The following is an 18,677-nucleotide window of genomic DNA, read 5'->3' as shown; positions in this document are numbered from 1 at the left end:
ATAATTTAGTAAAAATTGGCAGAGCAACAGATTGTGATTTTTTGTTAAGGACAATACATTGCGTATCTGCTTATGCACAGTTACTAGTATATACTACAACATGTATGTGACATGCGGGCAAGTGCACAGAACCTGAATCAACAACGTATGGAAGATATTGATGATTTACGGAGAACTGCAGGGAAACAGAGCATTGGGAAAACAGTTTCTATTGTATGATCGATATAGCACATTGTATTTGGATCGAAGGGTTGTGCAGTCAACCAAAGGTAGTACATTGACCATTGATGACGTCACCGAGTGCGTAGGTACGGAAGTCGCACGTGTGAAAGTTTGTGTATAACTATGAGCCGACAACATTGATTAAATGTGTATTTCATTTCATTAACTTATTATAAAGTATGGAGCCCACTCAAGGAATTAATATTGAGTGTGGTATAAAGCAAAGATGTTTTCCGAGTTTTAGAGGTCATCATTTTGGAAATTAAGAAGCACAAAAGACTTGCAAATTGCGAAGTAGAGGAGCAGAGTAACCTGCTAATGCATGACCTCAAGGGTTACTATTGATAGGTTCAGAGTTCCAGATTTGATTGCATGATCTGAAGGTGAAGAAGCCTGACATACTAGACAGAGGAAGAAGCGAAAGATTACCACACATCTATTATTCTAAAAAGAATAGTATCGAGATCAATTGGATAGTGGGTTCGTTGATCTGATCCTGAAGCTGTTTGGATAGTGGGTTCAGCTACCTTCTTCAACTCCTAACAAGGATTCAAAGTCTCCTAAGAGGGATTCTTTGTACTAAATGTTGTAACAGACTCCTAACAGGGTCCATCCTCTAACAAGGACTATTCAGATTAGTACATTATTTTGTGCGCATCATTCCCACCGAGGTTTTCCCTCTGATCAAGAGTTTCCCTAGTCAACATCTCTGGTGTAATTGTGTATGCGCATTTCTTTATGATTGCTATTTACTTTGGTTGAATAATTAAAAATTGTTCAAGATTAATATATAATTGATTCACCCCCCCCCCCCCCCCCCTTCTCAGTTATATTGGTGGTCTACTATTTCTAACAATTGGTACCAGAGCTTCAAGTCCTTGAAGAGAAGTTTAACAACTTTGGGAGATCCATGGCGAATTTGTTTAGAAAGGAAAGTCCTAGATTTGATGACACAAACTACGACAGCTGGAAGGATAAAATGAAGACTCGTCTCTTGTGCATGGTGTTGATGTTCGTTTTTGTACCACTACATAACATGTTAGCAATTGGATATCTAATATGGGGTATCAAACACACAATTCCTCTCTTGAAAAGTTAATACTTATGTGGACATAAACAAGAACTCCAATGTTCCTTACACTTGTGGATACTAACTCAGTATATCGATGTGATTCATTGGTAATCATGTAGGCGGCCTTACAATATTTGTTTAAGGATGACTTAGACTTTGGTGGAATGATGGTGATGGTGATTTGGTGTGAATGCTAGATGATGTTAATGGAGAAGGTGATGGTGATGGAGGGTGAATATTCTTGTGACTTACAGCTTCCTAACTTTCTTCTTCAAAACTCCAACTCCTAACTACTTGCTATTCTACTCCTACTCCTATGAATGGAAGATTAGCAAATGGACAGGGATCGAATCTAATGAAAGTTAACCAACGGCTCTACCTCCATAGATGCAATGATTCAAAGGAACGTGAACTAGTTTACCACGCAAGGCTTCCCAACAAGATGCTAGGATGCTAGTGGCCTAGTTATAAATCCCTATCAAAAATCTACTAATACTACCATGCAACCATCCATCTACTCTTTATCTTACTTAACAACTTCTTGGAATGAAACTTACTTTAACAACTTCAAAATAAAAATCTTATTCTAATTAGTGGAAGTAAAAACCATGCAACAACACCAAAAGCTCTTAATTACCATGCAAGTCACAACATCGAGAAAGAAAAGCAATTTTTTGACATTAACTTTGCAACAATTTTCTTCTACCATTACAAATAAGAGCAAATGGCCTTATATAGAGGCCAAAATTTACAACCGACGGTAGAGATAAAGAGGCAAAATCAACAATCCAAATTGGATCCTAGAAACCCTAATTAGGGTTACCACCCATCAGCCAATGAGAAGATGCCACCTCGTCAATGGACCAATGGAAAAAAAAGGAAAAGTGGTAACTAATGAGAAGGCACCAAAATGGTTGCCAATTAGAATTAGACACTTGTCCTATCCTAGAAGAAAGAGAAATTGCCACTTGGACTTACATCAAATGATCTTCTAATATAAATCTCCCTTTTTCTTTCATTCTTTTAGCTAAGGCAATGAACTTAGCTAGCCTTTCATTGACTTCCTCTATGGGAGGGAAAGGTGTATGCTTTATCTTGAGCTCAGCCAATTTCATCATGCTACTAGCTGCTTGTAGTGTCTTCTCATGGTCTTTCTCATACTCTCTTGCGTATCCAATAAAGGCATTAAGGGAGGAAAGGGTGCCCAAATGTTTCTTCTTGATAGCAACCTTTCCTAACTCATCCGATCTTGATCCAAGTCTTGTCTCATTGATGTCCTCTTCTCTGATATCCTGAAAATCAAGTGCCACTCCAATGTCGCTCATCATGGTTGAAATGGAAGTGTCAACGCTTGGGTTGTGCTGTGCAACTACATTCTGTATCTCCTCGAGTGTTCTCAATCTGGTAGTCAAGGTGACAAACCAAGATTCTACCATGCTCAATCCTCCTTCATCAACCAACTTGGCCCTTTCCAAATATTTCTCTGGAAGCCCAATGAACACCTGTAGCCTGGGAATAGCTAAATCCTTAATTGGAAGGAAATCCTTCCACTCCTCTTCAAATATTCTGAATTTATTTCTAATAGTCACTAATAACCAGAATGTTGAGATAAAGGAAGGCAAGAAATTCCACTCGTCTTGGATTGTATCACGGATGCAATCCCTGACTTCATGCAGGTGAACCGATATCTCTTCTAGGTTGCTCCTGCTGTCTTGAGGAAGGGCTGCCTAGTGCAACTATTGGATAGGCTGGCAATCTCTCCAATATTTGTTCTCAGCCTCCAACTTTATGATCCTTTCATTTGCCTTCCTCAACCTTTCTTTGATTGAAACTACACCCTCCTAGATCTCCTCACATTCCATGTCATCTATGTTTCTTCCCAAGTTGTGCTCTAATATTTCATATTCTTGAGCTGCAATCTCATCCAATGCCTTATTCACTGTTGGTATAGCAATCTGAACCTTTCGGTGACCATCATTGTCGCTCTTGATTACCTTTGCCATCGTTTTTGCCATTTGTTTCTAGTTCTCGCTATCACCTTTTTCTATTAATCCTTGGATGTCCTCAACTGTCCAGGCAGTTACTACCTTGCCTCTTGGCATAAGCATTTGCTTTAACCATAGTGGTGCGGTGCATCTCCCCAAATCTGGATTTGGTTCAATCAACAAAGCATCACCAACGACCTCGGGTGCCTCGCTTATTTCTTCAATATCAATCGGCCCATCTTCTTCACTAGTAACTGCCATCTCATCTCCTTGTTGGTTTTCTGAGAGAGGAGAGTACTTGGTGCTATCACGATAACCACTTGATTCTGAATCAGAGCTCACTTCAACCATAGTCCTTTGTTCACTCGTGTTATCTTCTTGACCTCTAGCCTCAATTATGCTTTCCCTTGACAGTGTTGCATGTTGTCTCTTTGCTGAAGGTTCTGAATGTTCTTTGCTTTTCTCAACCTCCAAAGCTCTCTTCTTGCTTCTAACTGTTTCTTGTTGCCGGCTACTTCCTTCACCCTTCTATCCAACTAATTCCATCGGACCCTCTTTTGGCTTCATCTTCTCATAAGTAAGGTGTATCCTTTGACTTTGTAGCTTCCTTAATCTTTCATTGTACCATGACTCGGTGTGTAAATCAACTGTCCTTATAACTACCTCTAAGGAAGGATCTTGGTGATCATTCCAATCCATTGGATTCAACTCTATTCCCTCTATTGTATTATAATCTTCTCTCAACACATTTTCATCATCTTCCAGTTGATCGGGAATATCAAGGCCTCTCCCTCTGATATCTCTCATCATGTTCACTGACAATCTTGAGAAAGCTAGCTTTCTCACATAAAAGTCATCCTTGGCATTGGCCCAAAAGTCTTCTATAGTGGGAACATGTTTAAATGCATTTCCGTGAGATACCTTGATAAGACCATTAGGATCAAATCCTTACCTTGCTCTATACCATCCTAGATGATAACATTCCAATTCCTTCTCCGCAGTTGCAAAGGTGACATGATTTGGGCAACTATCATTTGCCAATTCCAAATGAGAAGGTAATCCCTTTCTTACCCTCAAGTTTCATTATTCTGTCATAATGCTCAAGTTGCCTAGCCAATTCCATCAAAACTACCTTATCAGGTGGGTATCTTGGAAGCCTCTTGGGACAAAGTGTGCTTCCTGCTACTCTAATGTATGTGAATTGTGAAAATTGGATTAACCAACTCCCATATTTCTTAGTCTTTGCTTTTGCTTCCAATGAGAGCCTCCTAGCAGGCGTCCCTTGTAATACCCTTACCGTCTTCATGGCAAAGGCGTCACAAAACATTTTATAATCTTTGTTGTTATGCAAATGAAGTTGTGGATAGCACTCATGCACCAAATATTGCCCCGACCCACTACCAATTTCTCCTAAGGCCTTAAGTCTAGGATTTCTATACAATCTAGTCATCAGATAAAACAAATAGGACCCCATGTAGAATTGCTTTTGATTTTGTATGGTTCTAAGTTGCAACTCTAGATTCTCGCTTATGATCCTAGCCCAATCAAATCTTCTTTTTCCTTTTTCAATTTCATCAATAAAGAAGTACATCTAGTTTTCGAATTGCATACCTTGAGCTAGGCCCATGATCCGATTGAGAAGCACAATGAGATCTCCATATTCTGATTTGAAGTCTGCCACTATAAGCCTCAATGATCTGGTGACTCCCTTCTTTCCTTCGTGTAGCCAATCCTATTTTAGATGTGTGAAATAAGCCTCTTGGTTATCTTGAAATGACTTGGCCGCCTGGTCCATCATTACTACTATCATACTTTTGTACTGAGGAATGCTAAATGCTTCTTCGATCACCTGTCCGCTGATGTTGGCCAACAATCTCTTCCCATCGTCAAAAATGATGGATTTACTGACCAAATCAAACCTGGATGCACATTCCATAACCAATTCTGGACACGGCAAGGTAGAAGGGAAAGCTGCTACGTGTACAATTCCACTCTTGTATATCTTCTTCGCCATGGGGGATTGTCCTTCCTTTAGTGTGTCCTTTACCTGTATCATGTTCACTGTATCGATATTGGTATCGGTAATTCGCCTCATTTTTTAAAAGAAGGTGATTTTGAGCATCATATCCTTTTTGTCTTTCTTAGTATTTGTTCCCTTACGGTTCTTGCTTGCACTAACATCTACCATCCTAAATACTTATTTTTGCCCCTTCATTCTAAGTGATATGGACTACCCTTATCGATCTCCAACCTTCTTTCTATCGATGGATTTTAGCTTATTTTTACCTTGCCAAGTCCTATCCTTACACTTATCAATCTTCAATCTAGAGGCGGGACTACCACTTATTTTTCCCTCTTTGTTGCCTTAGGATGGACTACACTTATATCACCCAACTTCATTTCTAGGGTGCTCTAACTTATTTCTGCCTCGCCAAATATCCTATCATGGATTCTACACTTCTCTCCAATCTTCAACTTATAGATGGGATAATGAAGTGGTGGATGATGAATGCAAGAAAAACCAAGGGAAACAAAACCAGACAAGAACAAGGAGCAAAATCTGCTTAAAGACCACCTTTCAACTCTCAAACGAATTGAATTCACCTTTACCAATAGCTGGGTCTTCTTTGAAGTTCGGATTAGACCTGAGAATTTCAAGCCTTTTGCATTAATGATGCCCTAGCTGAAGAAATCAGAATTCTGTCCTCTTGAAATTGCCCATGCATGTGCCAAAAATTAGGTCCTTGATCATGTACTTCTTCACCAACAAAAATCGTCCAACTCCTAGGGAAAAAATCGCAACCTCTAGAGGAAATCAGATTTCAAAAAGAAATCGCCTAGGGCAAGGAAAATCAGATCTGCCCTGAATTGCCTAGATTAAAATTGTAGTCTCTTTGCAAGAAAGAAATCAGACCAAAGTAATGCCAAGTCTGCTCCCAAAAAGAAGTCGCCAAGTCTGAAAATTATTTTTCAAGAGAAAAATCGCCAAGTAGAGCTGCTCCTCCAAAGGAAAAATTGCCAAACACAAGGAAATTCTGCCCCTAAAAAAAATCGCAAAGGCCCTGAAATCTACTTCAGCCACACAAATCTGCCCCTTTGAAGATTGCTAAGTCTGATAATGTTCTCCTTTTGCAAAGAAAAAATCGCCAAAATGGAAGAAGGCTGCCTCAAAATCGCCAAGGAAAGGAAGAGACCTGCTTGTGGAATGAGAAATGGAGGAAGGGGGAAGCCTTCTTATACCCAACTCTACACATTCCTCCTAGCTGGCCGACTAGCCCTGGGAGAGAGAAAATGCCCAGATTTAAATGCCAAGCTCAAAATTAATTTTGCCATAGTGGATTTTGCATTTTTAATTGTTGGTTAAGATCAAAATTGCAAAATTAAAATTAATAAAACCTTGGAGATGCTAAACATTTTCATTTAATAATGTTTTAGTAATTAAAATATCATTTATAATTGGATTTGGCAAGCCAAAATCGATTTTTTCAATTTTAATTTACCAATTTCTTAAAAGATTTTAGAATCTTGAAGGCGAATTTAATCTATTTAATGCCACTTTTTGCAATTTAATCCAAAATCGATTTTGCAATGCAATTTTAATTTTTTTAACAAAAATAAATCATTTCCCTCGCATCTAAAATCGATTTTCCAATTTGATTTCACCATCACAAAATTAATTTTTCACCAAAAATTAAATTTTTTTGAAACAATCAAATCTAAAAAAATTCATTTTGAAAATGCTAAAAATGATATAATTACATCCAATTTTCAAAATAAAAACCATCTAAACTCAAAATTTTATAAATTTATCCTACCCAATATAGTCCAAATTATCAAGAAAATGTTAAGTCTTTGAAATTTGTTCGACATAAGGATAAAATTACAAGCTCCGAAAAATCAAGCTAAAACTGGGTGAAAAACAAATCTAACCTCCTCTCTCTTGGCTCAAAGGCTTCTGAGGCAAAAAATTTTCTAAATTTTTTTTTGCCAAGGTGGTCAAAGAAAACGAGGGTCTCCAAAATTTTGAGGTGATGGTGTGAGAACCTCACAACACATGGGTCGAGGATATTGGCTTGTAACCAAGACATCTAAAAATATTGTAGAAGAAGACAATCTTGAAACCTATACCAAGGAACAGAGAGAAGTGTTTATATGCAACATAAGGGCAAGAGAAGCAACACTGTTAGCGTTACCTGAAAATGCTAGAATGATGGAAGATGAATTTTAAGAAGCTATGTTGGGAGAATATTTGAGATTGTTGCAAGAATCACATCTCATGATGGAAAGAAATTTGATGATGAAGTGATATGGAAGATTTTGTAAAGTCTGACACAACTTTTCGAGATAGTAGCACAAATGATTCAGCTGATGATGCCCTGTACTACTAATTTCACCAAAGAGACATTGCTTGGTAGATTGGAAGCCGCAGAATTTGATCTGAAACAGTCTGGAGAATTGGCAAAAGTTGAGATAGCATTCAGTGCACTAAATATCAAACCTAGTCTAGCAAGAAGCACAAAAGTGTAGGGAGACATTGCCAATAGTAGCAATTCCATTGAAGAAAAGATCCAAGAGGCCTAGAAGGCCTAGAAATTGTTTATATGCTAATGAAGAAGAAGAAGAGAAATCTGATCAAAACTTGAGTGAAGATGAATTAGGGTTTGTAGCTATAAAGGAGGATGATCTTGATAGAGAAATTAGAGAAGAAAGTGTGCTGATCTCACAAGTTGAAAAGAAAGATTGGATCATTGATAGTGGTTGTTCACATCACATGACTAGTGATATGAGCAAGTTTGTCAAATTTAGAAGCCATGATGGAGGAATTGTAAGAGTAGGGAAAAATGCAACCTGTCATATTATAAGAATTGGATTTATCACACGTGATGGTAAAACATACACTGACAATGTTTACTTTGTTGATGGACTGAAACATAACCTGTTGAGTGTTGGACAGCTTATAGATAAAGGTTACCAATTGCACTTTGGTAATAACATATGCATTATCAAAAACAAGGAAAACTACTTGGTACTGGCACAAGAACCAGAGGTAATGTATTTCAGTTAAACTCCACTGAAATAACAAGTTTGGTAGCTAAGATTGACAACAATTGGCTATGGCATAGAAGATTTTGTCACATTAATTTTCATAACATTGTGAAGGCTAGTAATACACTTGTTGTAAGATAGTTACCTAAGATCACTAAGCCCACTAATACTATTTGTAAGGAATGTATTTTGGCTAAGCTGGAACTAATTCATATAGATCTAAGTGGTCCTGCAAAAACAAGAGGATACTATAGAGAAAGGTAATTTATGATTTTTGTTGATGATTTCACTAGAATGATGTGGGTAGCTTTTCTTAAAGAAACATCAGAAGCATTTGAGAAATTCAAGATATTTAAGAACAAAGTTGAAAATGAATTTGGAGTCAAAATCAAGAGCTTAAGATTAGATAGAGGAGGAGAATTCACCTCTAGAGAATTCAATATCTATTGTGAGAGCATGGTATCAAGAGACAACTATCTTCACCCCATACACCTGAGCATAATGGGATTGCTGAAAGAAGAAACAAATCAATTATTGAAGCAGCAAGGACTATGTTATTTGAGAATGATGTACCTAATGGAACTCCAAATTTTAGCAAAATTTTAGCCCTAAGCACCATGGAAAAGACAAAATTTCCAAATCTTATCCACTACTTGTATTCAACCAGTATACTTCAAGTCACCAAAAGTAGTTAGGAGAATGTGGAAAAGGAAGTTGGCTCATTTGTTATTGCAGACCATTGTGGAGATTGAAATTATTCACATGCACATCTACAATGAAGATGGAGTGTCAATTGTTTTCAATTTACCCAAATGAATTGAAAAGCGCCATATAGCAGTAATGTATACACCTTTTGTTGAAAGACTAAGGAGTATGTATATGGCAAGAATGATACCCAATAAACTTACAGTTGTTCTAAGATTTAAAAACATATTTCACTTACCTATAGACTGGTGGCTGGAAACTAATTGATATAGTGTTGAAGATATGTATGCGACATCTTCTTTCAGCAAGTGTTGAGATAGTGACAGTTGTACATATAAAATGATCAATGCACAAATTTTCTGCTAATATATATGGTTATATGTCATTACTCATGTATACAATCTCAGAATTTCCACTCGGCAATAAGAAGGGGAGGATAATAATCAGAACACACTAGTAATGATTCTTGTAGGAGTTTACATCAGGCAATAGCAATTGGCAATGTCTAAGTATATGGTTGTAGCTACAATAACACAAAAATAGTACCATTGTTGATAGCCAGGGATATGGCACCTCTAATCAAGTATGAAGTATATATGATAAAAGATTTCAAATCAAAGATTATACACTAGGACAAAATAAAGTTGTCTTCTTCAGGGCACCTACAAATTGAAGAGAGTAAAAGGATGTTGTATGTATCCTCTTGTCACTTATGACTTTATTTGAACGTTTGATGTGCATAGTCCATAATAGAATCAATATGGATCTGAGCCTATTAAACAGAAAGAAAATAAGCATCATGAACAGTTGATATGGGAATTTGAGGTCAATCACATGAGTTACCAAGATTGCGAAATCAGACATTATGATGATTCCATCATACAAGCTATAGGCATCTACCAGACTCAGCATCATCCTTTATGCATTTGTTTGTATCTTCAGATGTACACAGGAATGAATCAGTTTTGAAGTAAGGGAGGTGCCTTTTGATGATATCACAGAACTTCATTAATCATTAGAATGATGATTTTGAAGGGCTCTTCCACAATAAACAATCTTTATTGAACAGGTTCAATATGGCAACCACTGGGAGGAAAGAACGTGAGTTTCCTTTGGTATATGCATGCCATCGCACATGGAGTCAATCCTTCAACAGAGTTATTCATTATCACACTTCACATATTTTCTTCAAGGCAAGAGTGTACACGGATGATGAACTTGATCTTCCATTGCAAAACTCTTATACAAGACCACGTGATTTGGTTTTTATGATTCATGTGATAAAGCTCAAGCTGGGTTGATATAACCGTGGACGTTATTTCCTTCCTCAATGATTTTATTGGCATCATTGTGAATCAATTGAGTGATATTAGTTGTTAATTTGTGTTTGTTGCAGGCTCTCAAGCGGGAGAAGCGATCGAGAGGTGAGCATATTGAATTTACAAACCAAGTAGAGGAGAAAATGAACCCAACATGATAAAGGGGCCCGATGAAATACGTGAGGAAGATCATATTTTATTTTAAAAAGATTTCATATACATGCTCTATGATGTATTATATTTTCCAATTGGCGAAGAAATGAATTTTTGAACTAAGCCTATGGATTCTGATTAGCGAGCAAATTTATATGCAATTCCCAAAATTGAAGCGCACTAGATAGATCATCTGTAAGGAGTGTCTTTATTGCAATTTTATTTCCAGCATAGTTATTTATTTTAAATTTTGGAGTTCTAATTTATTATTAAGTTGTGTCCTTTATAAATGTTTCTTATTTATTTTCTATAAATATTTTAATATTTGGATAAGTAGACTGGGTCCTTATTGCATTTTAAATTTGATAAACGTAAATATTGTGAAATATTTAATTATTTTTGTATTTATATCTAGTTTGTCTCCATATGGTAAGAGTTAAAGTGCATTTTAGACTAGTTTAAAATTGCAATCATATAATTGATTTGTCACATCTAAATTATTAAAATTATTTATAGTTTAAATATATTAGATTTTATAAAGTTGTACGTTTCAACTTATAATATTGACTCTGATTATCCATTTAATTTAGCACTGGTCTTTATATTGCTCTTAATTCGTAATTCATATGCTGGCAATTGTTTCATTTCTTTCCATTGAGGAAATAATATATTCATTTGTTGCAATCATCTATAATAATCACTTTTATTTAAAAACTCTCATATATTCTCTTATTATTCTTAATTCGTAATTCACAAATTTGAAGTTTTCCATATTTCTTGCCATTAGGAAAACTTTTGTCGCATTCGCATTCTAATCGATCTACTTTAAGCATCTTGGATTTAAGGTGGTTGTCCAGGATCAGGTACACCCGCCTCGGTTTTGCAGAGCCAGAAGCGCAGGGGATTCAAATCGCATCAATCAATCCCGTTATGTTGGCCATAACCAGTTGGATATCCTAGTATCGAACAGGCAAGGCTCGTAGGATTCCAATTTGCAATTTTGGGAACCAACAGTACCAAAGACCTTCTGGAAAGAAGCAGTCAATACGACAGTGTACACACTGAATAGAGTGCAGATTAGGAAAGGTGTGGACAAAACACCTTATGAATTATGGTTTGGTTACTCGCCATTAGTCAAGTACTTCAGGATATTTGGAAGCAAATGTTACATCAAAAGAGATGATGATATCGGTAAGTTTGATTGAAGGAGTGATGAAGGTATGTTTCTTGGCTATTCATTAAAAAGTAAAGCTTACAGATGTTTTAACTATAGAACAAAAACTATAGTAGAGTGCACAAATGTTAAAATTGATGAAAAATTTGGCAACAAGGAAAAGATAATGGATTATAACTCTGATGGAGATGATTACTCTGGAATGACTAACAGAAGTAATGAATTATTTCTCAAGACTAACAATGACTTGCAGAATAATGTGCAAATTGAAGATGTAAGAGAAGAACAGAGCACAGTGCCTAAAATAAGAGTTGAAGCAGCAACTCCTACCCCAAATAGGAACTTGATAAGACATCATTCTGCTGACCAGATAATAGGAAGTAAAGAAAAGGGAGTAATGACAAGGAGCATAATTAATGAAGAAGTATGTCTAATATCTCAAGTAGAACCAAGAAGCATAGATGAAGCAACCAAAGATGATCATTGGATAAGAGCAATGGAGGAAAATCTCCAGCAGATAATTTAAAAATGACACATGGGAATTAGTTCCTAGACCTAAGAACAAAAATGTGATTGGCACAAAATGGGTTTTCAGAAATAAGATGAATGAACAAGGAGAAGTAATAAGGAATAAAGCAAGACTTGTATGCAAAGGCTACTCTCAGCAAGAAGGAATTGATTATGAAGAAACATATGCACCTGTAGCAAGGATGGAAGTAGTCAGAATGTTCCTAACATATGCCGCAAACAAGAAATTTAAGGTATATCAGATGGATGTTAAGTCAACATTCTTGAATGGAGAACTTGAAGAAGAAGTTTACATTGAACAACCAGAGGGTTTTCCTTTAATAGAAGAGAAGGATATGGTTTGCAGACTAAAGAAAGCATTGTATGGATAAAGCAAGCAAAAAGAACCTGGTATGCAAGGTTGGACAAATACTTAGCAAAGCTTGGATTTGCTAAAGGAACAACAGATAGTAACTTGTACTTGAAGAAAATAGGAGATGATTTGCTAATAATCATTGTATTTGTTGATGACATCATTTTTGGTGGAAATGATGAATGAAGAATGAGTTTGAGATAAGCATGATAGGAGAAATGAATTTTTTCTTGGGATTGCAGATTGTTCAGAACAAAGAGGAAATCTTTATCTCTCAAACCAAGTACTTAAAAGATTTGCTGAAAAGATTTGGTCTAGAAAATTGTAAACCTGTTGGAACTCCTATGGTAACCGGTCACAAGTTATCAAGTAAAGATGAGACACCTACTGTTGAACAAAAGAAGTATAGATCTATGATTGAAGGATTGCAGTATCTGACTCATAGCAAACCAGATATAGCTAATGTAGTTGGAATTGTGGCTAGATTTCAAGCTGATCCTAAAGAATATCACTATGTAGCAGTAAAAAGGATATTCAGATATCTGAAAGGAACATCAGATTATGGCATTTGGTATGATAGAAGCAATGACTTTACTCTTTGTACTTACATAGATGTTGATTGGGTTAGAGATAGGGATGATAGAAAAAGCCCTAGTGGAGGAGCATTTTTCCTAAGAGGAAGACTAGTTTCTTAGCAAGAAGCAAAATTGTACCTCACAAAGTACTGCAGAGGTAGAGTATGTTGCAGCAACAAACAACTGTAATCAAGTCATATGGATGAAGCAGATGATGAAGGATATTGGAATTACATTCACAGAACTTGTCATCATTTACTAGAATTACATTTACAAGTACTATTAACATGTCTAAGAATCTTGTTTTGCATTCTAAGGCTAAACACATTGCCATAAAATATCATGTGTTGAGAGAGAAAGTTGCTAAGAAAGAAATCAGACTGGAGTACATTAATACTAAGGAACAGATTGCAGACATTTTCACAAAGGCCTTGCTAACAGATACATTTGAGTACCTGAGAAGTATGCTTGGAGTTATGCCCCTACCTAGCTCAGAATAGAAGATGCAAAAAGTGCATCAGTCCATGGTATATAGCACCATTGTTAGACTGGACTGTATGCTGATGCTTCCTCAATGGGGGAGTATCTGTGATGAACAGAGTCAGTCATGGACTCTTGGCAATAGGTAATTGGTGTGCAACAGTGTCTTTAGACACTTGTGTTGTTTATAGAACTATATGCAAAAGTTGTAAAGGAATAGACCGGCTTGTGGTTGTGCTGATAGATTGTTGTATATTCAATTTTTTGTATCATCATTGACATTGATGTCAATGGGGGAGAGAGTGTCATGAAAAACATTAGAGAAAGTTTGTACTATGGGGGAGAAGTGTTGCAATAAAAGGTTTGCATGAAGCAAGATTTGAGTGATGAAGAAACTTGTTGGTATTCTTGGAACTAGATTTTTTCATTTATGTTGCCATCAATGCCAAAGGGGGAGATTGTTAGCATGCATGCTGATGCTATGGGGGAGTATTGCAGAACATTGATATGATGTATAACTGTGTTTGTCATTGATAACAACATAGTAATAAGTTAGTAAAAATTGGTAGAGCAGTAGACTGTGATTTTTTGTTAAGGATAATACATTGCGTATCTGCTTATGCGCAATTACCAGCATATACTACAACATGTACGTGACATGTGGGAAAGTGCGTAGAACCTAAATCGACAATGTACGGAAGATATTGATGATTTATGGAGAACTGCAAGGAAACAAAGCATTGGGAAAATAGTTTCTATTGTATGATCCATATAGCTCATTGTATTTGGAATGAAGGGTTGCGTAGTCAACCAGAGGTAGTACATTGACCACTGATGACATCAACGAGTGCGTAGGTACGGAAGTCACATGTGTGAAAGTTTGTATATAACTATGAGCCGACAACATTAATTAAATGTGTATTTCATTTAGTTAACTTATAATAAAGTATGGAGCTGACTCAAGGAATTAATAATGAGTTTGGTATAAAGGAAAGATGTTTTCCGAGTTTTAGAGATCATTATTTTGGAAATTAAGAAGCAGAGAAGATTGGAAATTAAGAAGCAGAGAAGACTTGCGAATTGCAAAGTAGAGGAGCATAGTAACCTGCTAATGCATGAACTCAAGGGTTACTGTTGATGTGTTCAGAGTTCCAGATCTAATTGCATGATCTAAAGGTGAAGAAGTCCAACATACTGGATAGAGGAAGAAGCGAAAGATTATCACACATCTATTATTTTGAAAGGAATAGTACCGAGATCAATTAGACAGTGGGTTCGTTGATCTGATCCTGAAGTTGTTTGGATAGTGGGTTCAGTTGCCTTCTTCAACTCCTAATAGGGTTGGAATCTCCTAACAGGGATTCAAAGTCTCCTAACAAGGGCTCTTTGTACTAAGTGTTGTAACAAACTCCTAACAAAATCCATCCTCTAACAAGGAATATTCAGATTAGTACATTATTTTGCAGGCATCATTCCCACCAGGTTTTCCCTCTGATAAAGGGTTTCCGTAGTTAACATATCTGATGTAATTGTGTATGTACATTTCTTTATGATTGCTGTTTACTTTGGTTGAATAATTAAGAATTGTTCAAGATAAATATATAACTAATTCATCCCCCCCTCTTAGTTATATTGGTGATCTACTATTTCTAACATCTATTGCCTCCTGAAGTTGTGCAGCCTAACCTCTTTAGCATCAGATTTTCCTAGAAGAGTGTCATCTGCATTAGTATTCCCATAGTGATCAATGATAATACTGGCTCTTCCAACATGTCCATGAGCATTGAAGCTTTAGGATTTAATTTCCCACTTGGGTGGTCTTCATGTATTTTTACTACTTTGTAAGGTTTCTCTTTTCATTGATTTATTATTGTATTGATTTGGAAATTACTCTTTAGGTTGATTTCCATGAGTATATTTTTTCCCAGATTTTCTAGCTTTGTCAATTTTGGTTCATTCCTAGATTCACTCTTCCTCCTTTTCCTTTGGCATTGTACTTGTACATTCCAGACCATTGATCTTGTCTGGTAATTTGTGGATATTAATATACTTCATTCTTTCCCATTTACAGTTCAGAGTTGTTTTGCAGCTATCTCAGAGGTTTGTAATCATGTTAATGAAATCTTGGAATTACAGGTTCAAACTCTCACATTATCTCAATGTAATAAATGTTGATTTAGCTTATGAAATTTAATATAAAAGATACGACATGTAAAAAGTAAGCAAACATCCCAACAATATAAAGAGTTGAAGCTAAAGTCTCTTATTCATCCATGTCTGTAATTTTTTCCAATCCTTGTTATAAGCTATAAATGAGAACACCTTATACATCTTTCTCTTTCAAGCAAAGCTCAAGTTTTGTGTACATATACTCTATAGCCAATTGATTTCCTTTTTCATAGAGTGGCAGTAGGGACAGTCTGAGTTCAATACATTAAATATCTACTGGTTCAAAAAATAACTCTTAACATTAAGAAAGTATACCTCCGTTGCAGATGCCAACCGTAGTATTGTTGCTTCAGACCAAGGACGGCCAATAAATTGAAGCCCAATCGGCATTCCCAATTTATCATAGCCAACCTTTACAAATAATACACCATAGAATTTACAAAAATAATAGAGCATAAAAATTTGAAAGTAGAAAATCAACAAAGAAGAATAGATTGCCAAAACATTATATCACAAAGCTACAAGGATAGAACAGACCGGAACAGTAATAACTGGAAGTCCAAGAAAATTCCCCGCTACCTGATACCTCACGAGTGCAGCTGCTCATAAGATATGATAAGCTTAGTTATTTCAAACGCTGGAAGAAAGCTATAGAAATGTAGAATTTGAAATGGTTAAGCATGGAAATGGAATTTAGGACATTCAATTTTGTTCAAGGCTATAAGAAGAGAAACAACTTCAATAAAGAAAATACCATTCACGAGAAATGATACTATGAAAAATGCTTACCACCATTTATATAATCAAGCTCTCCATATTTCAGTGCATCTTCTTGAATAGGATATGCAGTTATCCTGTTGCAATATTTTTTTCAAGTCAAATATAAAGTAAAAGATATTAATGTTAAACAAATAACCTCAATTTATTTTATAGGTTCTACTCACCATGCACTGCAGTCATTTCATTTAATTTCAGTTAGTTGAAATTGATTTGGGTTATTGTTGGTTCACATATTTATATTTGGAGGGAACAAAACAAAAATTACTTTTTACATATCTAGAAATTAATAAATACTAGCCATTAACATAATATTTTTAGAAACTGAGTTTGAAAAAATGGTTTAATTTCTCCTATTGAAAATTTATTTGTCTACCATATCCTCTTTTCCTAAGTTGGGCATCTTGTGGAACACTTATTTGACATCACTTCCTCATCATAATGCACCATACCACTATCTTACTTAAGGCATCCTTTGTTCGTCTTATGTCTTCTACACTATTTTCACCTCAGTTACCTCACTATCCTTATAATCACACTTGTGTTGCTTGAAAGGATTTTTTATTAGAAAATTGGAAGAAGATGAAAATAATTTAACACAAAAAATGGTGCTTCACTATTCAATACTAAATACATGGCTAATATATAGCCATTTACATTGCTAAACAGACTCCTATTTAATAGAGAGGTGTTATAACCAGTATAACACTGATGTTGGTGTGCTTTGGGATGGGGGAACGCCAGGATGAGTTTCGGTGCGAGAAAAAAAGCAGCTCTATTTTGGGACGGTGGTGGGGGTATAGGAGAGGGGGGGGGAGCTGCATACTATACAAATATAACATAAAATGCCAATTATTGTTGGGTGGATGTTTTCCAACTGACAGTTTTAGAATTTTGTTACAAAAAAGTAGTTTCAGCCATAACGTGTGAAACAAAATCTCTCCTACCTTAAAGGGAAGGCCCCCCCTTCTCACTATTACTTGGATCAATTCAAGGTAAGCAAGAAGTCGAGAGAATCTAAAAAGGGATGTTACCAATATTCTTTCCTCTTTTTCCAGGAAAGAATCCAAACTCATTAAAAAGGTAATGGGAATAATGAAACTCTAACTACAGTTCTATCTCAAATTGGAACAGTGATGAAACTATTCACATTTAAATATAATATACGACAAGATTATTCTATGATATGGCAAGCATTTAGTATCATGGACATATAAAGTTTAGAATCTGTCCAAAAGAGTAAACACTTCAGCATTGCATGGTAACAACATCTTCTTGAGATAGCATAACAAGAAGGAAGGTACAATAATGGAATAGTTATCCATTTTCAATTTAGGTTTCCTAGAAATATGAAAGAGTAACCATTATGATTATAGCTTTCATTGGATGTGTTCTATAGCAGTTGGCCTAACGTCAATGAGTTCCATATATATATGAGATCCATAATTAGAAAGAGCATCATTGCTGAAAGCATGTACAGACAATCAGAAAAAAGTATTATACAGCTATAGTAGAATACTTCCATTCTGACATAATTGTCACCGTTCATATCAAAAGATGTCAACAAGGATCTTACCATTGTGAGCATCACTTGAAGAGCAGATATATAAACATAGATCAAAAACATATTGCATACACTAAAGTGTTCATCATAGATAGTATTGGTAATGTCCCCATATATCAGAAATATTGTATTCTCAGACCCTTGGTAATTTGTGTGTATATTTTGTACAAGTCTTTTCCTCGTTATAAGAAGCATGTGATAAGTCTTAAAAATTCTTGGATAAGTTGATGACATACAAGGCCATAAAATGTAAGATCCAAGAGTGAAGTTAATGTCATAGGACTAAGGGACTGCATACAAAATCAGATAGCATCTAGCAATGAGCTAAAATTCAACCTTGAACTAAAAGGCAACCCCAAAACAGTCTCAAACTTGGATTAGAATGGTCAGAAATAATCCATCAGTACTAGGCATAAATGGACAAAGGCTACCTGTATGAAAATTCTCCAATACTACAACTCTTCTAAATCTGCTCCAGCTTTAGTAAATATGTTCTTCAAAACCCATATATGATGGCCCAAAAGATGATGCTCAGCTAAGAGAAAAGCAAATGAAA

The 18,677-nt window shown here is 35.8% G+C and overlaps 1 protein-coding gene across 2 annotated transcripts in view; it reads right to left on the bottom strand.

The window, feature by feature from the left end:
* LOC149567424 (fatty acid amide hydrolase-like) overlaps positions 1 to 18,677 on the bottom strand; it is a 255,275-nt gene that overhangs the window by 31,401 nt on the left and 205,197 nt on the right. For both annotated transcript variants that reach the window (XM_089820607.1, XM_089820609.1), the window contains exons 18-20: positions 16,570 to 16,634; positions 16,318 to 16,379; positions 16,096 to 16,191 (exon numbers count right to left, since the gene is read on the bottom strand). In XM_089820607.1, coding sequence (XP_089676733.1) covers positions 16,096 to 16,191; positions 16,318 to 16,379; positions 16,570 to 16,634 — 223 coding nt within the window. The remainder of the gene's footprint in view (positions 1 to 16,095; positions 16,192 to 16,317; positions 16,380 to 16,569; positions 16,635 to 18,677) is intronic.

Source organism: Cupressus sempervirens, chromosome 3 (genome assembly GCF_028749045.1).
Source record: "Cupressus sempervirens isolate cs-2001-9-10 chromosome 3, ASM2874904v1, whole genome shotgun sequence".
NCBI classification, from domain to species: domain Eukaryota; kingdom Viridiplantae; phylum Streptophyta; class Pinopsida; order Cupressales; family Cupressaceae; genus Cupressus; species Cupressus sempervirens.
This window is presented reverse-complemented; position numbering and strand designations above follow the sequence as displayed.